Consider the following 25,594-nt stretch of genomic DNA (forward strand, 5'->3'; position numbering starts at 1 on the left):
GTTCTAACTTGCTTCTGTTACAGGCTAGAGCTCCAGTTTTCCACCTACACCCATCTTCCTCTAATACATACTTTTTTTTTTTTGGGGGGTGGGAGGTGGGGTGATGAGGAGTGCAGGACATGGACACATGGAACAGGGAGGGGACAGATTTCCTGAAAATCCTGAACCATGCTACAAGGCTCTACAGGCCAGAAGGTCTTTTCATCCCTTCAGCTACAAGTTTTGTAGTGAAAGCTTTCAAAATAATGTGAATTTAAAAACCTTGGTTAAAATGAACCCTCAGCTGCAAGACACAAAACACATGCTGATGTGGGTAAATCTTTAATTCACATGCAACTTGCCTTCAGCCCTGTCAAAAGGCATTACTACTGGCCCTGGTCACATGTCTTGCAAACAGCCAAGCTCACACTGCTATTTGCATCCTCAAATGCTCAAGCTGCACAGTAAAGGAATCTTTTCTTACCAGGAACCTGAAACAGAGAGAGATACAACTGTTCCATCTCCTCCTCTGAAAGATAGACTGGGAATGTAGTACAATCCAACAAAAGATGACAAGCTGCAGCAAAAGCTTCCTTGCAGTCACCTTTAAGGGGTCCCAAGACAAGCATCACTTGTTCTAAGTCCCACTCTTCTTCCTCCTTTTCCTTTTTATTACCAGAGTTGTGGTCAGAAGGAAGAGGATTAGAACTCTTGTTCTTGAACGGTGACCCTCGAACTGAGAACAAGTCTGAAAGCATTTGTTTAAACTGAGGTACAGTAATTTGCTTTGCATCCCATGGGCTCTTTTTCTTGCTAGCACTTTCTGGTAATCTGTAGCCATTCTCTTTTTTCTCTTTTCCACTCAGATTCACCGCTGAGATGCTTTCGTTACTTGTTTCTTGAAATTGCATCCCAAAAATGTATTTGCTGGAAAACTTGGCAACCAGCTCTTGGATGCAATACAAAGTCTTCTGAATGCTCCCCCCTTTCTTCCAGACATCATCTCTCTCAAGAGTCACAGTTGGCACCCCCAGGTGCTGAGAGAGCTCTGGGGAGGAAGCACTCAGACCAATGCCACTATCTTCGGACTTCAGGGGAGGGAGTGGAGACTCATCTTCCCCCTGCAGCATAGACTTAGTCTCCAAGGTTATGTCTACATTTTCCTTTTTCACTGGACTCTAAAACAGAAATGTCAATGTGGTTAATGTGGCACTGTGTAGATCATTTTAAGCTATGTAGAACTGTGGCAGGCACCAGGGAACAGCAATGACAGAAAAAAACGCCTTAGTATTTGCAATTTTCAGACACAGATTACTTCTACAAAATCATGAGACATAGTTGTTTGTAAGAAGTTCAAGTCAACGGCATTTAAAACCTAACAAATGTTTGTATAATCTTCACACCTTGACTCAAACAGCAACAGAGCCATAGGTACAGATACTTAGCAGATGGAAATGTTTCCTTAAAATTAATTAACCACTAGAACGGTATTACTTATGCTGGATTATTTCTAGTCAAATGCACTTATTTGTTCTACTGCAAAACTTTGGCAGGCTGTGCTTGTGTGACTGCTTTATGCCATCTATTCCTCGTTCCCTATTACAGTCTCTTGCACACAAATGATACCACATTGTGTTAAACTAAAATATTAATTGAAAGCCTTGCACACGTAAACAGCTGTAAAGCTGGTCTTGATTTGGCAATTTGAGTCTTTAGCAACTGCATGATCCTGAATGTCTCTTTAAAACCATTAAGATCACATTCTTCTCAAGAGGTAGGATTATAGCCCCAGTTTCAGACAAGACTATACTTCTTCATTGTCACAAATAATTCAAACAAGTCAGAACTGAATACCGAGTAAGAATAATAAGGCATCAGGTAGCTCTAGAAGGGGCCAAAGAAGATAAGTTTCAAAAATCTTTATTGGTGTAGTTATCACCTAGGTTTAAGTTAGGAGAATTAGCATTTTAAAGTAATTTATATCACTAACAATTTTAAACATCCATGAGTAGCTGAAAAACACCTACCCCATGTCCACTTCCTGTCTCAGTGTCCAAATAGGAAGGGGGCATTTGCACTTTGCTAAGCACCTTAAAAGAGGTCTTTAAGCCATGAGTGAGTTCTGGTAAATTTAATACTTCCATATTTTCCAGGAGAGACTGCACCATATAACTGAGCATCTGTGGAAGATACTGAGTCTGCACTTCGGAGTAGAGTTCCTAAAATAAATAAGCATTGTTTAAAATAGTTATCATATATTATCCAGCTGTCTAGCAACACTGATCAATGATTGATAAAGTCAGTTTATGAATGGTTAAGCTGTACAAACTTGCTTCAGTGCTATTGCTCTTTCTTCATTCTACATGATGAACACTGAATCATACCCTAAAAATCCTAGGGTAGTCAGTCATCTACTAACAGACCAAAAAGTCCCAGGAAATTATTTACCCAAGAAGCAAAAGGAACACTTTCCCATTCATTTGATATAATCACTGTATTTTAAAACACAAACAATTTTTATTTTGCGAGGCAATAGCCCTGCCAGCCCTATATAAGTCAGCACATAAAACTATACTTTGCAGGACATAGCATGCATATGCACACATATGTCACTTTGCCTATTTTCATTTTAGGTAATTCACAATATGAATTATTTGATTTTAAGTTTCTTAGGACTTTGAAGCAGTTAACTTCAGGTTACCTTACCAAAGGAATCACGTCAAGAAGAAACACCAATAGTGTGCAGAGCTCTGAAACTGTAGGAGGAGTGCTAATATTTTCAAGAGGATATCTCATCTGTGTGGATTTGTTTCTAGATTGAAAGAAACATTATTTTGTAAACTTTTTTCCTGCCAAAACCCTTATTACAATAAAAAGCTTCATCAAAACCAGCACAAAATACTGAACAGCTAGGCCTTCTGAAGCAAAGTAAAATGGGACTTACAATACATGAGGATAAAACATTTTGTCAAAACCACCTGAGCTGTAGCATGTGGGATGCTAAAGTGCTTCTAATTATCAGATTTAATATCTAGAAATGATCTTGCTACTTAAAGTATAATCTCTCTCTTATATTTTGAAAAAGATAAAAAGATAGACATCTTTATTTTTCTTCAAAAAACACTTGTTCTTCCAAGGAAGACCTCTCCACCTCCCCTCCCAAAACCTTTTCCTCCTTCAGCTGTCATTCTGAAAGTAATTTCTTTTGTTCTTAGATTGTTAGTTTCTGTCTAACCATTTACCTGTTTGCATTCATGAATTATTTTAGGATGCAACTTACATATCTGGCTGATTCTAACATGTATTATGTCCCTTCCAGAATTTAAATTCTTCAGTAAACTTTACCGTCTTACACAGATAGCCCTTAAGTGGTATTTTTAAGAGGAGCACTATTGTTTGACAACATAAACACCTGAAACAATCTTCAAAACACTTGGTCATGTAATCCCAAAGAAAATCTGTGCTTAAGGATGTGATCAACAAATTGACTGTTTTGACGATTTCCGAAGCATTTTTGTTCTCTTTGATTGCACTGTGTGAAAGGGGAAAAAAAAAAAAAAAAAAAAAAAAGAAACAAATGTCAATGAAGATTCTAAAAGCATGCACATCATAGTATTAGCTGATGCGTTTTAAAATCTTTTTCCCCCCTTTTTCTACAAGCTGGAAGACATTGATTGTTTTAAATCAAGGACCAAGTCATTCTGGAATAGCTAGAGTTTAAGCATCTATCTCCCAGATCAAAGAAATCAAGCCTTCAAATCTGAAAATCAAAAGGCTAAAGGTTCTGTCACCAGACTGATTCTTGGCCAATATAACTGTATTTCATCCACACCAATCATATGCATTGTACTTCATTTTCTTCTCTGATAATCAACGAGAAGTCAAGCACGTGCAGGGGGGAAAAAGGAAAGTCATAGAAAAATCTCATGTACAGAAGGTCACTTTGTTAAAAACCTAACCTTCCCCAAAGCAGTTCCATTCTAAGGTTAGGTAATATAAATGATACAGTTTCAGTTCATAGTTGAAAACTTGCAGTTGTACCTTGCAAGTATGTTGCCACTTTGATTGTAGCTAAGTTTGAGATCAGAACCAAGTGCATCTTTGCAGTAGGAATAAAAGGCTCTAATAACTTCAAGGAACAGATCCCCAACAACCTGTGGACCTACAATTGAAGAAAAAAAGAATCCAGTAGTTGCATCAAAGTGATTGCTAGGCGGCTCAGCTACAAACTTGTATAGACTTAAATTAGGGGTAGCTAGACTGAAAAAGCATGATCACCCAAGCAGGAAGAAAATGCTTACGAGGCTTTTTAAAATGTCAGATTTCCCAGTTAAAATAAAATTGTGTGGTTAAGTATTTGTTGGTGGGGTTTTTTTGTTAGTTTTGGTGTGGTTTTTTTTTTTTTTTTTTTTTTTTTTTAAATTCTAGTTAAATACCACCTGTTGTTCATTTCAGGAACTTTTAAAGTAATACTTGGAAACCTGTAGCACTGGTTCTACATAACACTCAAGTCACTTCCAGAAGGCACCTACACTGCAATCGTTTATAAGTAGGCATAATCATAACCATAAACCTGCAGTTCACATGCCAAAAATAATCACCCTGTCTGTATCCTTAAGGAAAACAAACACATTTCCCAATACACATTGAACATAGCAGCTTTGATTAAATTTTGAGGGACAGAATCTGGAAAAAACAGCAAACTGAGATGCTCAAATGCCTAAATACATCCAACAAATGGATATTTATAAACAGTTTTAAGAAGAAAGTATAAGATAGGTGCATGCTGACAACTGCACCCAATTTTTAAGGGTCAGCACTTTTTTATTCTATCTGAAATTGTCTATAGAGGACATGAACAAATAATAAGTACAATACCCTAAACAAGGAACCATTAAAAAAAAAAAGTTGTGTATAAAGCATTCTAATGAGTGCTTCTAAAAAGGAAAAAAAAAAGTGAAAGTGACTAACAGCAGCAGAAAAGGTAAAAAATTCTTGTTCTGTTTTAGTTTGCTAGCTTTAAAAAAAAAGTTGCATTGTTAAATCCATTTCAAAAGGAAGTGAAAGTCACATTGATTTAAGGCTCAAGAAGTTATATTTTGTGTGCTGACTGGAACAGAAAGATTAAACTGAATAATGCAGTTCAGCTAAATAACCCTTATTGTAGTTCAGATTAACACCAATTGTGAGCCAAATAAAACATACAATAGGGTAGTATCTGCCATTTAGTTTCTAAATTAGATTAAACAATTTATAATGTAACAACCATAGTCAACTGTCCCTGCTTCATTTTTTTGTCAAGAAAAAAAAATACTTTATATAACTAGCTTCCATCATGATAGATTATTTTTAAAATAGCTAAAAAAAAGCTAAAACCAGTGGAAAGAAACATTAACATCACTGTCTTATAAACAGACTCACAACTGTTTCTAAGGTAGCATTGACCTCTTAGACAAGCAATACAGAATCCTCATTTTTCCTGGCAGTGCTAATTCTGTAAAGGAAATGTGCTTAAAAGGATTTTCCTTGACCCATGAAAGAGGATAAGCTTACCAGAACACAGGAGCCTGCAAAACCAACTGCCACTCCAGTGTTTAGTCTCAGTACATGAGTTTTATTCTAAGTCTACAGGCTTGGTCAATGGTAACATCACTCCCCCACCCAGGATAATACCTAGAACAACACCTTGGAATACAGTCAGTCATTAAGACTCCATTAGCTTCTAACAAATACCAGTTAACCAGTCCACAGGCTTCTCATACCTGTCAGAGTAATAGAACATAATTCCAAAGATTTATCTGCACATGGTTCTCACAGAATACTATCAAATCCTAAAAATCTGTCAAGTTACTTTGGCTTAATTTTTTGATGCAGAAAGGAGAACTTGCCCTTTAAAATAAGGGCTGGCAGAGCCTTACCCTTCTGGTGCTGCCAACTTCATGTACACAACAAAATAGACATGTGACAGTCAGGGAAGAAGAGGAAATTCTTCACAGCTCAGTAATCATGAAGTCTCAAACTATAGCTCCTACAGCATCAGGCCAGCACAAGCTGGCAGCACCATTGAAAGAGGCACTCCTACCTCCCCACACCCATAACAGGTGATTTCCAGCTGGAGCGCCTGCAGGTAAGTGATACCACCCACTTTGGCAGCAGTACCACCATAGCCTAGCTGCCCGTGGGACTACAGGGTCTGGAAAAGCAACATGGTCATGAGAGTCTGACGCATGTGTATAGGAAGGTCTGCAAGCATAGCCAAGCACTGGAAACAAACCCAGGCAGGAGTAGTATCAGGGTCTTTTCAGATAGAAGCCACTTCATGAGACAAAACACAAAGAGGCCTGACAGTATTTTAGAGAATAAGCTCCAAAGAACTAATTTAGCAGAATATTGAGACTAGGGCAGAAGTGGTTCTTTTTAACTGACCCCTCAGACTACAGTTCTGGGCATGCAAGAGTGTTATCCTCGCTAGGATACATCCATGCTACGCAGTGTAGTGCTCTGCAGAAGAGCCAGAAGAACCGGGAGAGGGTGCTTGCTCCAGAGCACCATCCTGAACCAGGTCCAAGGCAAGGAACATAGCCCCCTGCACACTAATACTCAACGCACACATATTCAGAATTAGGAAGAATTGTGCAGGATGCTGTCTTAAGTCCTGTTGTCAAAGGTGATGAATGCCAAGTTGTTACAGTTGTTAGCAGTCCTAACAGAAGCAACAAGCAACATTACCTATTTCAGGTTTGTCAAGGAGACTGATTAGGATGCGAAAGGGTTTCAGATAAGCTTGATGCTGTTCCTCTGTATCAGACTCTGGGAATTTCTGATGTAAAATTTCAATCAGACTCTAGTAAAAAGAAAATGTAAAAACAAGTAAAAACAAAATGTTATAAGTAGAAGAGAGATTGCTGTTTTATTAAGACCCGAAGTGTTTCTGAATTTGATTTTGTTTAGTACTGACTACAACTGAACTTCAATTTTCCATACAGGGTAGACAAATCAATTACTCATCATCTGTACTCAAGAGCTGATCTTATTCAGAGAAGCATTTTTAAATAATTCAGGTAGTTCCATCAAAGATGCTGCTCTTTGGTTTCACTAGATTCCGTTTGTATTGTAAGCATGTAGAATATTGGGATAAACACAACACAGCAGGCATTCAGATAGGTGAAAACCTATAAAACTATAAAACCTATAACCACTAAAAGGATGTTATTTTTAGGGACAGAAAATGAAGGACAAACCAAGTGTCACAGTGAACAATTCTAGATGCAGTTTGTGCTAACATTTAAAAGGATCATAAATCCATCTGTATACAATGAATACCAACCTCAACCAAAAGATCTCTAGAATATTTTCCAAAGAAATAAATAGCATGGTCTTCAGAAGTTGTTGAGTCTGGAGCAAAGGTACCACCTTTAATATCAGAGCCTACAAGATAAAGAGGGGCTTCAGGAGTACAGGGAAATACTACAGCACAGAGCACTACACACACGGCATTTATAAAAATAGTGAAATTACACTGCATTTTTAACCTTTGTCATTTCAACACTTTGCTTGAAACTAGCTCACATGCTGCCCAAGGGTAGCCCACATATTACAGTTTGGGACATCCAGATGCGCTATACTGAACACAAATCAAAACCAAGGCCAGATCCAGACATGGGGTCAGCAAGGGCAGCCTTCAGGCAACTACATGGCTGCAGCTCCTGCCCTGTCACTTTTAGCCTCCTCTTATGCTGTTAAAAGGATGCAGATGGGGAGAAGCTATAGCTCTCTTATAGCCCCTCCTTGACAATTAAGCCCACATGGGAATTAACAGATTATTACTTCCACAAAAGCAAGGTTAAAATAGTGCCCCACTCCTTTCAGTCCACTGAACCATTTCAGAATGAACTGTGGACAGGACCAGAAATAGCTCATCAGATACCCTGTGATTCAGGACAGTGAAATGAATTCACCTCTGAAAAGAAGACCTCAGATCTCTTGCAAGTGAGTGCATAATTTTGTTAAACAAGTACTTAATAAATGGCACCTAAACACCACTTTATTTTATCATCATTCATTAACTGCTGATGAAGTGTATTATATTTTTAAGCATTGATTTTTCTCTTAGGTATTCAGAATATTGAATATCACTGTATGTTGTACAGTACCTAGCAACCATGCATATAATCTTCTATTGAGTGACATGTCTCTCCTCAACAACGTCTGTGTAGCTGCTGACAAAATATGGACTAAATCAGTCCTGTGCAATAGAACAGTGCTTTCATTGCAGTCCTAGGATGAAAAACAAAGATACTTTAGCTCTTTATGAATACTGAAACAAATCAAATTGGAAATGAGGGGGGTTTTTTAAATGAGCAGTATTACTGTTTTAGGAAAAAAGGCAACAAACTATCAATAACAAAATATTTTGTATACTAAAAAATCTCAAGAAAGAGAATCTGACACAACTGTCATCATTTTCGTGTTTAAGGTACAGAGCTACAGTTAAGCTAAAAATACTAAAGACTTCATTATGTTATGCCTTAAGACTTAAAACTACTTGCTACTTTCAAACTACTGACTATACTGCTAAGTAAGTTAGGATATGATGGGGAACAGCTCTTGTTTCAAGTAATATTTCCTTTCCTAGTCTTTAACAGAAGTATCTTAGTTCAGTGCAGACAATTCCAAATGCTGAAATCTTTGAAAAAGGAGCTTGATATTCTTTCCATATGCAGTTTCTCAGGCCTGAATACTTCAAGCACATTCATGCAATATTCACTGTGAAAGCACATCTTCATTTGAAGCTGTAAGGAGCCTGAGAAGCTGCAGAGTTTTCTCTACTATTACAACTGATGAGGGAACAAGAAACTGCAAAATCTGTTCATTGATTTTGAAGGTACAAATTCAGACATATGGCAGTAACAGAGGTAGGAGCTGGATTGGTTTCACAGAAGACACCTTCCTGCACAAAATGTGCATGTGACAACATCAAAATAGTCCTCTTACCAAAGCTGTATAAAATGGGAAGAAGAAGAGAATCACTTCTAGAGTGTTTCTTTGCACAAGGACATTTGAATCCAATACTGACACACACAAAGACTTCATCTGTAAAATGAAAAGAAAACACAAATGCTGTTTTACTTCATGATAACATTTAAACTACAATCAGTGTTAATATTCACAAGAAGGAAAGAATGCAAACTTGGTTACATAGGAACAATACATTTTAAAATAAGAGGATAATTACTCAGCCATTTAACTTCTGTCCCCAAAATAAGTTAAGAAAATTTTGTGGAATATCATTAAGAGAATCGTTAATATTTACAAAATACTTGGATTTGTAACAATACAGAACATCAGTGTGACATCATCAGCTATCAAACAGAATGTGAAGCCTCACAAAATGCAGATATTGAAGTACTTCAACTGGCATAACATTTATTCCATCACTCAAGTTTAACATAAATTACTACCTACTGAAGATTTCCATCTTGTTGAAAAAATAAAAAGATACTAAATTTCAGAACTGTCTTCCAGGACTGCAAACACTTTGAGAAATCCACATTAAACACTGTATATACTGTATTATAGAAAAGCTGGTCTTCAACCTTAAGTGCAAATTCAGAGCAAGTAGAGAAAAGATGTCAGGTTCATCTTCTGACTTTAAACAGTCAGTCTTTTAAGGCTGTATGCAGTACCAATTACCAAAAACTGCAGAAGCTTCAGAAGACTTCCATTCTGCAGGCTAACCAAAATTGCTATGGGAGATTCTTTGCTGTATTTCAGATAAGATGCTCCCATGAAGTAACCATATTAAGCAATTCCATCAGCTTCCCTTTCTCTCTTTCCAGAATATTTTTAAGAGCATGTCATTCTAACTGAATACAGAGAAGGCACATTCTGCTAGTACGCAGATATTATGGTAGGTAAGACTGTTCTATGGGGAGTGTAATGAACTTACTGTGAGCTTATAATCAGTGCCAAGCATGTACTTCTGCTGTTTTCCAGACAGCTCTCTGTTGATATGACTGACAACAAAAAGAGAAGCAGGCAGCCTGATGGATGGGCTGACCAGGACACTGCCCCAGAGTGCTCCATAGAACATTTCTTGGCCCATCAGTAAAGAGAGCTTCACAAGCAGAGCATCCGTTCTGTACGGAAATATATTTGATGTGAGAAAACAGATTTTTGTTCATTTTTATACCACAGAAAGGCAATTATACACAGAGTTAGTATTGTAGTTTATTTAATTTCCTCATCTTTAGATTATCAGTATTGCCCTTTTCATATGAAAATGGCCAGTGTCTGATTGTATGAAAAAATCAAAAAACATTCAATCCTTTGTCACTGTGCACTCTCACCGAAACAAAGTTTCTGTGCACACTTTGGAAACTCCTCCAGTAATTATATGCAAACATTAAGCTCTGACCAAATTACTGCAGTAGCTCTGACTGCAAAATATTTACGGTGAGAGGTGTGCAGTGATGAATTGGAAACAATTTAAGCTGATGCTAGGCTCTAAAAGCCAATTTTATGAGTCCAGAACTGGAAGATATCCTACATATTTGTACTTACAAATCAATGAGCTCATTTTGTAAGTCACTGAACAAAAAATCCCATGAAATAAAATGACATGCTGTCAGTTATTGCACAGGACAAGTACACTGAAATTAGTTTAAAGGCAATCACACTGGAGGTCTTACGGCTGATGGCACATTCTCTGCTTTGGGAACTCTGTCAGTATTTTATTATAATGTAGGAATTAAAACCTCATGTGAGGAATGTAGCAATGAGAAAAGAGGAAGAAGTCCAGCATAGAAGAGAACACCCCCTGCATCTGATGTTCTTTTCCATTTCTTTATAAAGTAGCCCTCAAGCGATTTTTACTTTTCGGGGGGGGTGTGTGTGTGTGTGTGTACAAACTCATGCATATGTGTGTGTTTAAGAAGGAAACAGTTTCTAGGGTGAAGGACAATCTGAGCTAGTACTTCTGCCACTTTCAGGAACAGCAGGGGATGTATTAGTGTTAGTCTTCAATGCTGAAGATTCTGACAATGTTCAGTTGAAATTCTCTCGTGAAGCTGAATTTAAAATTAATCTAACACATCTTCTGACAAGATATCTTGGTCTAACTTGCACCAGAATCACTACAAGAAGTAAAATAAAGAAAGACTCTCTCATGTAATTTTTATATTTCACAAAATAACATCAAATTAATTTTAGCATAAATCTTTCACAGTGAAATATACGGTCAGTTCCTGCCTGTGATCCTGTTTGTTCAAGGCAAAGAGGAAAACAATGCCATCAAGAATAGGGAAAAAAGAAATAAACCCAGAAGTCAGATCTTGGAAGTTAATCTGCAGTTCCCATTAACTCACTACTTCAAATTTAGTCAGTTTCAACATAAGTTCAGTCTCCCTAAAAAGCCTTCAGATTGACAGGAGATTTAGTTCCAAGCGGTCCCTCTTCTCCCCCAAGCCCCCAGCAACTAGTGCTGTAGGAGACAGAAAATGATACACCACCCCTTACAAGCCTGCCTGACAAAAACCACACACTAAAAATTCATGTTTCTACAGCAGATGTATAAGAGGTATATACTTGTCCACAGATTTGATATTCTGGAACTGGCAACTGAATGCTACTCACCAAGTTGGGAGCACATGCAATCTGCTCTTAGCTGCTCCAGAAATCCATATGAGCCTTCAATTTAATACTTGTTTTTAAAAAGAAGTATTTTTAAATGTAAAAGTATTTTGCTTATTAACTGTAATCTATGCAGCCTAGCGTATCTTTTAGTTGTACGCACAGATATTTAAGATTCAAAAAGGGCAGAGAGAACAGCAAACACATCCAGACTGGTAATACAGAAGGAAGTACATTACCAATGCAATGTTTAGTGACTCTTTAAGCAAAGAAACATTTGGATGAAACCTACAGTGGTTGAGTTCTTATAAAGTCTTACAAAACAGTTCCGGTAACTGAAGTAAAACCACTACACAAATAGGTGCTGAGCTGCTCTTCTCAGCACACTTCCTGATCCTGACTTTATCATACTGAATGTCATTGTCGTTACTGCCAGGGTCACCCAAGAGTGAGAGAGATAATTTTTTCCACAATAGGTTTTATAAGAGTTGCCTCTTGCTCGTGTTTACAGAACCTGAGGGTATCTGGTACAGAAAGACTGGAAAGAATTCAGCTGCTGTCTCGTGTTACAATATTTAAATAGAATTTAATTGACAGAGCAGTGTTTTGAGGAGTCATGTTAATTATTTAGGAGTTCAGAGGCGCTTTAAGAAATAGTTTTTATTCCTTTCTCTCAGCACATATAATTTTAACCCTCCTTTTCCTCTTCTTTCCTCTTTTCCTCCTGAGATGAAAATAGAAGGGGAAAGGGTTTTTCTACTTTAGCAATATTCGTTGCATCTTTCAGGAATTCACCATTCTTCCACCCTTAGAAGCTCTTTTATCAAGCCTTCTATACAGAAAGCTGACATAAATTTATTGAGAATTCCCTAGGAAAGCAAAAACTGTATACTGTATATCGCTTTTAAATTAATATTAGTACTCACCTGTCATAAATTTCTGATCCTTCTTCCAACCCAGGCAGCAGTCCAATTATAAAGGCTTGAAGACCAGGCAGGAGGGACTTTTGGAGAGGAAGAAAGTATTTCTCATACAAACCAAGGAGAACAGGCCTCACTGACATTGCTGCATTTGCCAGCAGAGGAAACAAACCCGAGCTTTTTAAAAAAGAAAAAGCAAAAAAGAAAAAGATAAGAAAAACCCTAGTTAATTAAAATAGTTTGTAAAATGCATGCATCTTTAAAGAAAAGTTTACCTGTACAAGAATAAATCCTTGGCAAGCCATTTTGTCCCAATAATTTTAAAGATTATTTCATAGGTTTCTAGTGCCTTTAAATGCACTCCACTAGGTAGTGCTGGATGCAAACACTGAGATAATCTTTTACTGATGATCAGCCGCCTTGGCAAGAGAGAATACTTCAGGTTACTCTGAAGAGCCTGTGGAAGAAAGGAGGTGAGAATAGATAGCTATAATGTAAAAGATGATGTACATGATGACTTCATGTCAAAGGTGTCCTACTAGCACACTGAGAAGAACTAAATGCATTCAAGAATTTTCTCTCATAAATGCATTTTGTTACGCTGAAACAGCAGAATACTACAATTGAGTTTTCATATGGAATGAACAATCTAGTAAAGTCTGATCTTACTTTGCTTAGAGGCTGGAAATAGAAGTCAAAGGACAGGACAGGGACAGGGTAACCTTACCCTATCTCCAGTGGAAGTAGGAAAGTGACAAGAAGAGCATCTCAGCTTTTAAGGACAGGGAATAAAGTAAGAATTAAGTAACTATCTTTCCTCGTAAATTTTCATTTCACATATAGCTGAAACATAAACCAAAAAAACTTCCAACCACAGCAGGCATGATTAAATGGGCCAATAACACCTTAAAAGTTCTTTGTAATTCTGCGTGGCTACATTCAGTAAGCTTTATTAACTATACCCACCGTACTGACATGTAGGTAAAAGATCTTCGGGAGAGGAAATAGTTAACTAAGTATTGCAGACAGCCCAGGTCTCCGGAAAAAACAAACTGTAGCACCTTTCTTTGGAAAGATTACTCCTTTCCTTGAACCATGCATGCATTTCAGCAGGGTAATTAAGTATGTCTCTTCAATTCAGAGACAATTAAAAAAAAAAGTTGCAAGTAAATGGCACTTTAGCATTTGATCACTGTCTGCTAAGGCAAACAGATGTTTCACTGCAGACTGACATTTAGGATGTTTTCAGGATTAGGCAAATTCTTGACTGTCCCAAAGGTTAAATCATGGTCTTATCCTACATAATTGTTTTAAACTTGAGGTTCTCCTATCCTGCCTGAAAAAAAGGTTTTGAAAAAGCAGCAGACAAGTGAACTAACCTTTCTTTGCTCATTTCCAAGAAAACAACGAAAACAGTTCAGCAATGATTGCAGCATTCACTTGAATGCTGAATACTCTCATCAGCAGTAAGAGGAAGAGCTAAAACCCATCACCTTTCAAAGGTGTGTGCAACTTCACATTTAAGACTGCAGTCGGTGGGCGTGCGAGCTAGAATCTGAGAGACCACTATTGCATTATTTCTCTTATTTGCTGCCCTGCCTAACCTGTGAGACCAGCTGTTAGTAAAGAGCTCCTAGTAAATAAAATTTACTCCAGAAGAAAAAGGCTGAGTTTGTAACAAAAGCAAATAGAAAGGTCACACCATACTTAAATGCAGAGAGTACAGATGCCATTTAGAGCCAATTAAATTCCTTCCTTCCCTCCCCCACTACAAGCATGAGATGTGCATTTTCATAGACACTAAAAACTAGAATCCAAGAATACAGAAATATTTCACATATGAAACTAAACCAGGTTATATTTGTGGAGTTATCTTTTATATCTTTTTATATCTTTTATATTTGAGACATTTACTTGTATATTACATGAGTAATATTATTTCAATATTAAAGATTGAAATCCTTAAGATGTGTAGTAACTTTGAAGACTGTTTGAAAGATGGACTTTGAAACATTCTGTTTATATTGGTTGGCACGTATTTGCCCACACCCTCTGTATATATAAAAGAAGGCAATTACAAAAAAATATGCCAGCGGTAAATATTTTTCCCCTCAGTCTTAAGATAGAATATTAAGATGGTATTTGTTCAATCAGTTAAAATTTAAATATCAACGAGGTAGAAAATGAAAACACTCACTGTTCATTACACAGAGAATCTGATCCATTACAGAAATAATGCCATCTCATGACAAAAGTCTTGTTTGGCTTATTTCATTTTCTAAGTATTTAAAGTGAATCTCCAGCAGCAAATAAGAACTCTCCTTCCCCAAGCATCAGGGATAGCTAAGCAAAACATTTAGTCAGAACAGGAAAAATTACTCCAGGCATCTTAAGAGTTGAATAGTGGATATTCAGGGATAACTCAAGTATTTCTCCTGGGTAACTCTGAAACCTTTGTATGTCCAAATTCCAGCAGGTGAGATTAATTTAGAATAAGACTACATTCATGTACATCTGCTGACTACACTGTTTCACCTAAAGAATCGAAGACATCTCTGTACAGGAAGCAAGATTTGAAGACATTTATTATGATCCTCATACATAAACAGAGGAGAGTTTCTGCCCAACACATCAGAACAATTTGGAGATGAAACTCCCTTCTCAAAAGCATGCAGTCTTTTTTTATGACTTGGGTTGAAGAAATACACAGTTGGACACAAGCTAGAATTATTCTCAAGAATAGGTGTTCCTGGTCAACAGTAGTCTCTGATCTTTCAGCAGATGCAAGGAATTTTAAACCACCCTGCAATATATTAGAAGACTGCGGTTGCACCAAGAGCCATTCCAGCAGAAAGGTGGGCTGGCTGCTACTTTGCTGAAAGGTTCAGATTCTGAACAGCTTCCCCAAAATTGCAGGGCTCAAAGAATTTTAAAAGGGTTGAAAGACATTAACTAGTGGACAGATCTAAAACTGTTCGTTGAAATAAGAGTGACATGATAATATACACATTTCTAAATGTTAATTAGTTTCTGTGAGCCAACAGGCAAAGCTAAGAAGCTTGTTTTTTAAATATTCTGAGCTCCCACAACTGAAAAAAAGAATCAGTTGTCTGTGAGATCTAGGACTGCTGAAATACTATTATAATTTCAGCTACTACAAGTATTTAAATGTTGTGGTAGTAAGCCTGGTATCACTGGCACCGTATGCAGATGAAGATCCCACCCTAAACCATTGCTTCTACATTTGGAATCCAACACTAACAACCACAGACAGACAACTCTGCTCACAGGTTTCGACACCTACTATGCACCCATTCTTTTGATTCTTGTAAGCTTAATTTGCCCATCTTTAGTAACATATGGGCTGAAGCCCATCCATGATCTACTTTTTCTCCTTGTCTCCAACTGCCTTCCACATGAGCATTTACGGTGGGCAGAAATGTTAAATGTCATTGGAACTGCTAATAAGGGTTGTCTTGAGAAGCCTGAACTGCCAGCAAGCACTCCATGCTTAATGTATCATCCCAGGGTTTGGTTTTCACAGATCAGTGAGAAATAACAGCCCAGAAAACCCAGAAGTATTTGACCTACCACTGGCTTTTAAAATAAAGGCTTTAATGAGTAAGTCAGGCAAAAAATGAGACATGCAAAGTAATGCCTTGTGTCCACATGCATGTCCAGTTTTCAACCTTTTAGATTCTTTTTATAACTGACTGAAGAATACATTATACACACTAAATATTCTCTAACGCATAAGCATGCTCAGACTTTCTTTGAATGTGGGCTTTAAAGGGTAGAAAGATCTGTTCTTTGCAGCACAGTATACATGTACCTTAAAACCATACAGACAGACACACACAGAGGAATATTTGTATTTCCACAGTTACTGGTTTAAGTCATTCTGCGCTGCTTTATAGCACCACTAGAGATCAGTTAGATCAACTTGCCTAGACATAAAAATTCCCAAAGCAAATCAAGTAAATATTTTTATTTATATGACTAGCATTGCAGAAAAATGCAGCATGTACATCAATTTGTGAAATTATCTTCAACTAGGAGATACTATAATTCTTGTCTTAGACAACATTGGTTGGGAGGAGAGGAGGAGAAGCACAGCCCATGATTCCATTTTCCACTGATTCATTTTCCAAGTAAATACAAAAAATTCTAAGCAGAGCTCCAGCTTCCATAAAAATAGCAGCATGAAGTTCAAAGAGGGTTGTGAGGAAACTGTAAACTAGGAGCTGGAGTTATATTAAAAAATGGCAAAAAAAAAAAATGTATAAAATGATCTCGTCCTGCACATTGCATTTGTGCATTGGGTGTGATGAAGATCCATAAAGCAATCAGAAGGCAAAGCTTCCTTTCTCCTCAAATATATAAGGCACATAAGGCTTGTCTTCAACAGAAGGCAAGTGGTGCTTGTGTTTGTAATTCAGCCAACAGTTGTTATAAAGCCATGGCAGTCAGAGTTCTCATATGAAGCAACTAGTGTAATTAATGGCTATGCTTATTAAATCCGTATTTCAGAAGAATCCTTCTCTCCCCTCAAGAACAGACATATTGTGACATTGTGTTACTACTGAAACAAACGATAATAGTGCAGCTGCAATGATTTTTGTGCTTTCTTTCCCCTTCCCCTCCAAACAGATCAAGTGTTTTGTTGAGTTCATATTCACCTTAAATTTTTTGAAGCAAGAAAAGCCTAAAGAAACAAAAAGATACTTTTTTTTTTTACTTTCAATAGAAAAATATTATTCTGGAATTGCAGACTAATGACTAAAAATTAGTATTGTAAGAACTTATAATCTGTGCATTTGCATACTTGTGTTATGTACAAAGATAAAAAGCAATTTGAAAGTGCTCTTCTAGAGCAAATATTGCTGCCATTACTGAGCAAGCCAACCATGCTGTAAGCATAAAATAAACCCCTCTAGAACAACTGTTTTTTCAAATGTTATGCTATTTTCTTTTCATGGTGAATAGTAACTATAAGTGAACATCTTGTTCAGAAAAGGAACACTGGCCTGCCAACCAGGCTCAGTGCCAATAGGCACCAGCAAAGCTTATGTGGAAGTTCCATACCACCAATATCCAAATACTGTTGAAAATTGTTGAACCAGGTATTTCTGCCAATATGCATGGCAAAATTTTGTCCCTGTTCTTGTCACACAGATGCAGGTTGGGGTTTTTTTGTAGGTTGGTTGGCTTTTTTATTAAAAAAAAACAACAAACCTGAATATATATGGATTACATGAATAAACAGGGGAGTTTAAACATTCACTTGCCAAAAACCCAGTGAGATTTTGTGCTCTTCTATGAATCAGTAAATTTCAGAGACTTTTTTGAAAACTTCCTTTCATAGTTTCCTTACAAAAGCAGGCTATGGAAGCCAATATTTACTATTGCTCAGTTCTTCATTTGCAAACTGTGTCATTTATCTACTGTTTGCCAGCACCCAGAGTTAAAATTTCTGGGAAAATATATGACTATAATCTGGATTAAAACCCCCAATGCAAACTATGTATTTGGATTTTCCTAACTTCATAATATTTTTAGCCTCTCAGTTGCCTGAAGTTCCCCCCTCCATGAATACTTTCATATGTATTTCATATATTATACTTATCTGTTTATACTCTGAATAGACAGTAACAAGCATTTTGTATACGAAAACAATGTTAAATGCACCTATTTCATTGACAAACCCACATATGCTGATCCACCACCTATTTCTAGGTTTAAAAAGACACAACCCCCCCTGCATTTTTTTCTATCAGAGTACCAAAGTGATTGCTCAGACTTGTATCGTTTTACAACATTGGAACAAGCTGGCAAAATCTGCAATAGTGCAATCCCATTTTAGCAGTAAGACAATTGAGAAGGATTACTGTGTTCTGGATGCAGCAATCTGTACTGAACATCTGAAAATCTTAGTCACAAAACAGCGCTTTCCAAACAGTGAACATAGGCAAAAACAATAAAAACATGTTTCAAAGCTGTATCCAAGAACAGTACTGACAGGAGAATAATCCTACTTCTTGAAGCATGGAGCAGCCTAGGCTGCAACTACTAAATGACTGGTTTATAGTAACTAGAGCTTGAACAGAAACAAAGCACAGAGAGAGATATTTCCTTCAGAGCAAAGCTGAAGACTCTTTTTAAAACATTAACATCCATATTTACTGCCTGATTAATCCACTTGTTTACATCTGTCCATTTATATTCTTCTATAAGTATTTATGAACATTACTTTCCACTGTTTCTCCTTCACCATGATGATGCATAACACCCACACTATTCAAATTAAAACCCAAAAAATATTTCCCTTACAAACTTGGCGTGTAGCATAAGTTAGTGAATTCTGCCCACTCTCCATCTTTCACTCTTGCTCACACTTGGTACCTGCAGTTCTGTTCAGAAGACTGCAGGGGAGATTCATCTTACCTAATCTGAGAAGCCTAGATCAGCTAAAAAACATGGTCAAAACTGCTGTAACTTACCTCAGGCTCCCTATAAAACCAGTGAGGAACATACGCAATTTTAGGACAGTATTCATCTGACCTACTTTAAATAGCAAGAGATGAGTCACAAAACAAATAATAAAAAGAAAACACCCCTTATTCCTTTCCCTTTCTAAAAGTGATTCAAGGTGAAGCTGTCCACACTGAAGTCATGTGAAGTTAGATAAGGTTCATCTCCCTTAAGTGACAAAAAATAGTCCTTCTAGATGTATGAACTGACCCATTTGGCTGACCATTCAGATTGAAGTCAACCGATTTCTCTGTTGCTTCCCTGGTTCTATGAGTCACTGTGAAACATCAGTTAGAACTACAGAGGCAACAGAAAAACTGTGAAAAACAACCTTCAGCTTAACCTTGGTAGCTAAGCAGTAATAGAAAGAAGTAGCGGTCATCTCTTCACCAGGAGTAACAGCAGCAAGAGCTCCAAGATCACTTGTTTCAGCCAAGGCCAAAGGGATCTGGATCAGCTCCCTCCATTCTTTCTCCCTCAAGTAGCAAGAGCCTGTGCTGCTTCCTCCAGACCTTGTATTGAAAGGGTAATGCCACTGAGCTTCTATAGAAATAAGAGTGAGTGAGTGTGTGTTAACTTGTGGGACTCAGTAGTGCAAAGTATTGTTGAAGCCTGCCTACAGGAGAAAAAGCTTCAGAAAGTATTACACCTACATAAGCAAGAACATCCACAATCAAAAAGTCCACAATACAAAGATCCTTGTTTCTTAAACATGTGCTTAAGAGAGATCTTCCATGCTACTCTAGAAGCATGAAAACTGCTTCCAAAACTCCTTGACTTACTAATCCTCTTTTGTCTCTCCCTTTCTCAGCTTTTTCACATTTGCTTAATAACAGGCATCACTGCACACCACTTACTGACAACCAGGTTCCTGAATATAACCATGTGCAGTGTCTAAAAACATTTTTATCACTGAGATACTGTTTATCTCCTCCCTCCTACCCATTCTCTCCCTGCTCATTCATTCACCCTCAGAACTGACTACAGAAGAAATTAGGCTCTTACCTTAGAAACACCTCCCCCTCCTCCCAACACTAACAGAACTCAACAACAATATTTATGTTTTAGGGTGTAAGAGACCAGGTAATAATAGGAGTTAAGAGAATTGCTATTGACATCTTATTTCACAGTCTTCCTTTTGGCAGCATATTCCTCTGACATATCATCCTTATTTTCAGATAGCAGAAGAAGAAGATGAACGCTAGGGATGATTTGCTCTACGAATTCTTAAGCTCCTAAAACGATTAAGTCCATAAAATACCACAGTAGATGGAGTGATGTACCAGCTAAAAGCTTTTTTGCTTGCTTTCTACTATGCTGCTACATATCTTGGCAATTATGTACCTGAATAAGAGTTTCAGATAGGTGTTAATCAGCTCAGTGTGTTCATCTAAGTCAAGATAAAAGATCAAAGCCTACCACTTGCCACAGGTAAGAAATTTCTCACTGTAATTATTTCTTATTTTCTCTTTTGAGAGAAGCATTCTGAAGATCTCTAGCTCTCCTTATTGACTCAACGGGGATCATGATGAAACAGTGAAGGCAGAAAAGTGTAACTCCTATTGCCAGAGCAATATTCAGCTTCTCTCCTCTGAAGAGGAAAGAACATGGCTGCCCTTAAAAACCCTTAATTTGGCAAATGTTGTCCTAATTTTCAAGAAGGAAGACCTTGGTAATTACAGGCCTGTCAGTCTCACTTCAGCACCTGGTAAAATTATGGAGAAGGTTACTCTGGGAGTTACTGAAAAACACTTGAGAGACAACACAGTCACTGGTCATAGCCAGCACGGGTTCACAAGGGGAAAGTCCTTCTTAACTGACTCAATTTCCTTTTATGACAAGGTCACCCATCTAGCTGACTAAGGGAAGCCAGTAGATGTGGGGTTTTTTGGATTTTAGCAAAGCTCTTGATACTGTCTCTCACTGTATCCTTCTGGATAAACTGTCCAGCACACAGATAAGTCCATAATACATTGGCTGAGCAATTGGCTCAATTGGCTGATGGGTTGGGTTCTAAGGATTATAGTAAATGGAGTTACATCAGGCTGGTGGCCAGTCACAAGTGGGGTTCTCCAGGGCTCAATTTTAGGGCCAGTGCTCTTTAATGTTTTTATAAATGATCTGGACACAGGAATTGTGCATACATTAAGCAAGCTTGCTGACGATACTAAACTAGGAGGAGCTTGTGGACTGCCTCGAGGGTAAACAGGCCTTACAGGGAGATCTGGATAGACTAGAGAGCTGGGCAATTACCATCCATATGAAACTTAACAAGATCAAGTGCCAGACTCTCCACCTGGGACAGAGTAGTCCCAGTTATACGTACAAATTGGGGGACAAGAGGCTGGAGAGAAGCCTCACAGAAAGAGATCTGGGGATTTGGGTTCATGGCAAGTTGAATATGAGTCAACAGTGTGCCCTGGCAGCCAAAAGAGCCAACCATGTCCTGGGGTGCATCAAGCACAGCATAGCTGGCTGGTGGAGGGAGGGGATTGTCCCACGCCACACTGCACTGGTGCGGCCCTACCTTGAGTCCTGCGTGCGGGTTTCAGCGCCTCAATATAAGTAGGACATCAAATTATTAGCGTGTCCAGAGGAGGGTGACCAAGATGGTGAAAGGTCTCAAGGGAGAGACTTACAAGGAGTGGCTGAGGTCACTTGGTTTGTTCAGCTTGGAGAAGAGAAGGCTGAGGGGTGACCTCACTGCAGTCTACAACTTCCTCAAGGGGGGCAGCGGAGGGGGAGGTGCTGATCTCCTCTCTCTGGTGATCAGCAAAGGGACATGAGGAAATGGAATGAAGCTGCGTCAGGGGAAGTTCAGACTGGACATTAGGAAAAGGTTCTTCACTGAAAGGGTAGCTCGTCACTGCAACAGGCTCCCCAGGGAAGTGGTCATGGCACCAAGCCTCTCAGAGTTCAAGAAGCTTCTGGATGATGCTCTTAGTCATATGGTTTACTTTTAGGTAGTCCTGTGAGGAGCAGGGAGTTGGACTTGATGATTCTTGTGGGCCCCTTCCAACTTGACATATTCTATAATTCTATGGATCCCCCTCCCCTTTGAAAACTCTGTAGAATTAAGGTTTAGCAACAACAGCAAAGGCATGTCAGGCATCTATCAGGGTAAAACCAGATGTTTCCTTATGCATTCTGTAGAAGCTGCCTCCTCTCACCGCTGTTTCCTTAATGACTGTAACTACTCTTGCCCCACATACATTCAGGAAGAACTTTAAGTTAAAAGAGACCAAATGAGACACAAACAACATACACCTTGTTTCTTGGGCAGGAGGAGAGGACACAATTCCTAGGTGTTTTCCTGTAAAAGTCTTTTTCTTTTTTCGTATCTTCAGACATATTTTACATGGTCATACAAAAGATACCAACAGCACCAAATTGATTATTTCCCCAAATACAAGCGAAGGGCATGGTCAAGTAAATGTGATTTTGAAATATAAACGTTGACTCAGAATATATACTAAAACTTGTGACCTGCTGTCTATATAAAGACTTTTTTAGCTGCTCTAAAGTAAGTAACCAGCATGCTGGGGGTTTCTTCAATGCAGAAACGAAATTCTTAGCTGTATAAAGGAAACAGCTAAGTTTTCCGTTTGAAGCTAAATACCATTTGAAGGAAAGCTCTGTTGGTTTTACCAGAATTTCTCACATTTACATAAAAGGTACTGACTTAGTTGCTTCCATCACCCTTTCCTTATGAACTAACATTTATCTTGAGTGAATTTTCAATTTTGCTAAGTACTGTAAGTTACAGAAAATCTAGTAACAATACAAAGATAATAAACAAATGAAAAAATATTCCTGTGACACTGTACCTTATTGAGTTTGCCAAGGGAAGATATAAGATCCGCCCATTCACTTGATGATTCAAAGTTTCTCAAAGCTTTCTCAATTGCTGAAGAATAATTTCTGTATCTGTAATCACCAAGTAACTCCTGCTCTTCTGGATCCATCTTCGGTTCTCATAGCAAGGTGAAAAAGGTGAAAAACTAAAATATGCACACAGTTACAGAAAAATAATCCACATTTAAGTTCTGGCAAACCTAAAGTACTGTAAGGTAACAATAAATATGTAGAAGCACTGATGGATCACAGTAAACAGGTCATCCGATCAAATTTCAACACAAAGTTAAAAAAAACTTAACAAGCATGACTCCAACTCCCCACTGCCTGTTTTAGAAGTTTTGCAGTCACATCTTCCTGTTTATGAAACATGTTTTTTCCTTCCATGCACGTGGATCTCTCACACAATAACAAAGGAACGGAATAAAAAGTCTCACTATAAACAGTCAAATTGCTGACAAGATGTTAGGGAGAAGTAAATAGTTTTCATAACTTATCATCTGTGCAGTGTTTTGAAAGGTTACCTGTAGCAGTGGAATGTGAAACATCTCATATCAAAATACAATTTCCCAGAGGAATCCCGTTAAAGAGCCTCTCAGCCCACAGCAGAAGGAGCTCTCGGAACTCTGCATCTCAACTTGTCAGCAGCAGATGCTGAAGTACAAGACTAAGGTGGTGTGCCAAAGCATCAAGGCATGCATCCTAATCTTCCTTTATTTCACCAAAAAGTATCCATATGTTTTTACAGAGGAAAATTAAGTTATCTAGACCTGATTTTCTTATATACTGTAATGCATTTAGATTAAAAAAAAACAAATTACACCTGTTTTAGAACACGGGAAACAAATGTGGTTGGATTTTATATACTGAAAAATCATACCTCCACTGCTATGGTAGCTATGACGCTAGTTCTCCTGTTAGCTAACAAAAATATTCTTCTAGAGAGATGCTTAGATTTAGGAATGCCAGGTTTAGGTCAATCTGTGCTACATCACTGACAAAGAACGCACAATCCTATAAAAAAACATTTTATGTTTCTGAAAGGCATCTCCGTTCAGTTTTCTACTGTTAGGACACAAAAATAAACCTGAACAGCCCTCTATATTCTTTTAAAGCAGGTCATCTCTCACAGCATAAAAAAAATACCCCCCTCAACAATTGTATATCGTCCATCAACTGTCATAAACAACAATAACTACATTAATATAAGATTTTTGGTAGCAAACCCTCAGAAACAGAAAAATGCTCGAGGCACCCAAAAAAGAGAAAGGAGTTTAAAGGCAGATTTAAGCCTCCTTTGCACTCCCCTGATAGTAGGATTCAGTCCTTGCCAATATAACCACTCTATGTCATCCAACCTAGATCCACCTCTATGACAAAAAAAAAAAAAAAAAAGGATTATCACACAAATGTCACAGAATAGTTTGGGTTGGCAGGGACCTTTAAAGGTCATCTAGTCCAACCCGCCTGCAATAAGCAGGGACATCTTCAACTAGATCAGGTTGCTCATGTCATCAAGACCATGTTTGGTTGATTGGTTTTGTTTGTTTTGCTACAGCAAAAGTTTAATTTTCTGTTTTCACCAGGATGTATGCAGTGCTTCTCACAGCAGAGAGAGTAAAAAACCCCATTACCCTGCACGGTACAACATTCACCTAGGCTACAGCTATCCTTGCTGCAACAAGTATTTTAAAAAAATGTCAACCCTCCCGTAAAACCTAACAAAGTGGCAAACCTGCAATATACTGTCAGCAAAAGTTATGAGTAATCTGATATAGATACTGCCCCTGCCACTAGCAGGGCAAGCAGTTAAACCCTATTCCCCCCATCTCATGTAAGTACCTTAATCATTGGACTACTGGATTTTATTCATGCTCCTTAGAGCAAAGCATGAGCTAGTAAGTATTCTAGCAGCTCTCTACCAAGTCAAGAGTGCTGCCACTTTCATAAATAAGAGATTCGTCTTGATCATTTAGAATTGGGCAGCTGTTTTACTGACAGAACACATAAAATGTCTTCATTTGTAAAAGCAATACACCCACATGAACCCAATTAGAGAACAGGAATCAATCAAATTATCAAAAGCGCTTAAAGAGGTTCTAAATATTCTATGAAAATCATGTCCTAAAGCATTCTCATAGCATTAAAACCTGTCTATTTAAGTAAAGTCTACCCTAGATTCTGAGGGTAAAATAGAATGTACCTACTCAAGTAGGTAAAAAAAAAACAAAACCACAAACTAATAAAACTTCAACAGGAGGAAAAAATGTCTTAGTTTTTAAAAACACTTTCTTTGGACTTTGCTGTGAGAAGACAGGTGAATAGTATATTCCCCTCCAGAAAAGCAATGATGGACTTAATGATGTAGTAGTGTGCGTGGACGTTCAGGTACCTACGTTGATACATGCCAGCAAGGTTTCAAAAAACCCCAATAACCTAAATATGGCCACCAGATCGTATTTGTGCTCATATACAAAGGCAGGAAGATTAAAAAAACAAAACCAAACCCCAAACAAAGCCACTTGCCAGTGACCTTCAGGCACGTCTTCCAAATCCCGGGTCACAAACTTCCTTAGTAAATGGAGACGTTAATAGTTACTCATCGACTTTCAGCATCGTCTTAAGACGGGCTGTAACGAGGCGGACACCCTGCCTCTGATCCCGAGGGACGAGGCGCT

The 25,594-nt window shown here is 38.0% G+C and overlaps 1 protein-coding gene across 1 annotated transcript in view; it reads right to left on the reverse strand.

Moving 5' to 3' along the window:
- Window positions 1-23,026, reverse strand: part of DOPEY2 (dopey family member 2) — a 48,522-nt gene extending 25,496 nt beyond the window's left edge. Inside the window, exons 1-13 of the mRNA XM_010291343.1 lie at window positions 22,889-23,026; window positions 12,806-12,987; window positions 12,537-12,707; window positions 9,929-10,118; window positions 8,974-9,072; window positions 8,133-8,256; window positions 7,307-7,407; window positions 6,709-6,823; window positions 4,021-4,141; window positions 3,392-3,511; window positions 2,686-2,791; window positions 2,007-2,198; window positions 464-1,157 (exon numbers count right to left, since the gene is read on the reverse strand). Coding sequence (XP_010289645.1) covers window positions 464-1,157; window positions 2,007-2,198; window positions 2,686-2,791; window positions 3,392-3,511; window positions 4,021-4,141; window positions 6,709-6,823; window positions 7,307-7,407; window positions 8,133-8,256; window positions 8,974-9,072; window positions 9,929-10,118; window positions 12,537-12,707; window positions 12,806-12,987; window positions 22,889-23,026 — 2,353 coding nt within the window. The remainder of the gene's footprint in view (window positions 1-463; window positions 1,158-2,006; window positions 2,199-2,685; window positions 2,792-3,391; window positions 3,512-4,020; window positions 4,142-6,708; window positions 6,824-7,306; window positions 7,408-8,132; window positions 8,257-8,973; window positions 9,073-9,928; window positions 10,119-12,536; window positions 12,708-12,805; window positions 12,988-22,888) is intronic.
- Between the last annotated feature and the right edge of the window lie 2,568 nt (window positions 23,027-25,594).

This window comes from Phaethon lepturus, unplaced genomic scaffold (assembly GCF_000687285.1).
Source record: "Phaethon lepturus isolate BGI_N335 unplaced genomic scaffold, ASM68728v1 scaffold21387, whole genome shotgun sequence".
Taxonomy (NCBI): Eukaryota; Metazoa; Chordata; class Aves; order Phaethontiformes; family Phaethontidae; genus Phaethon; species Phaethon lepturus.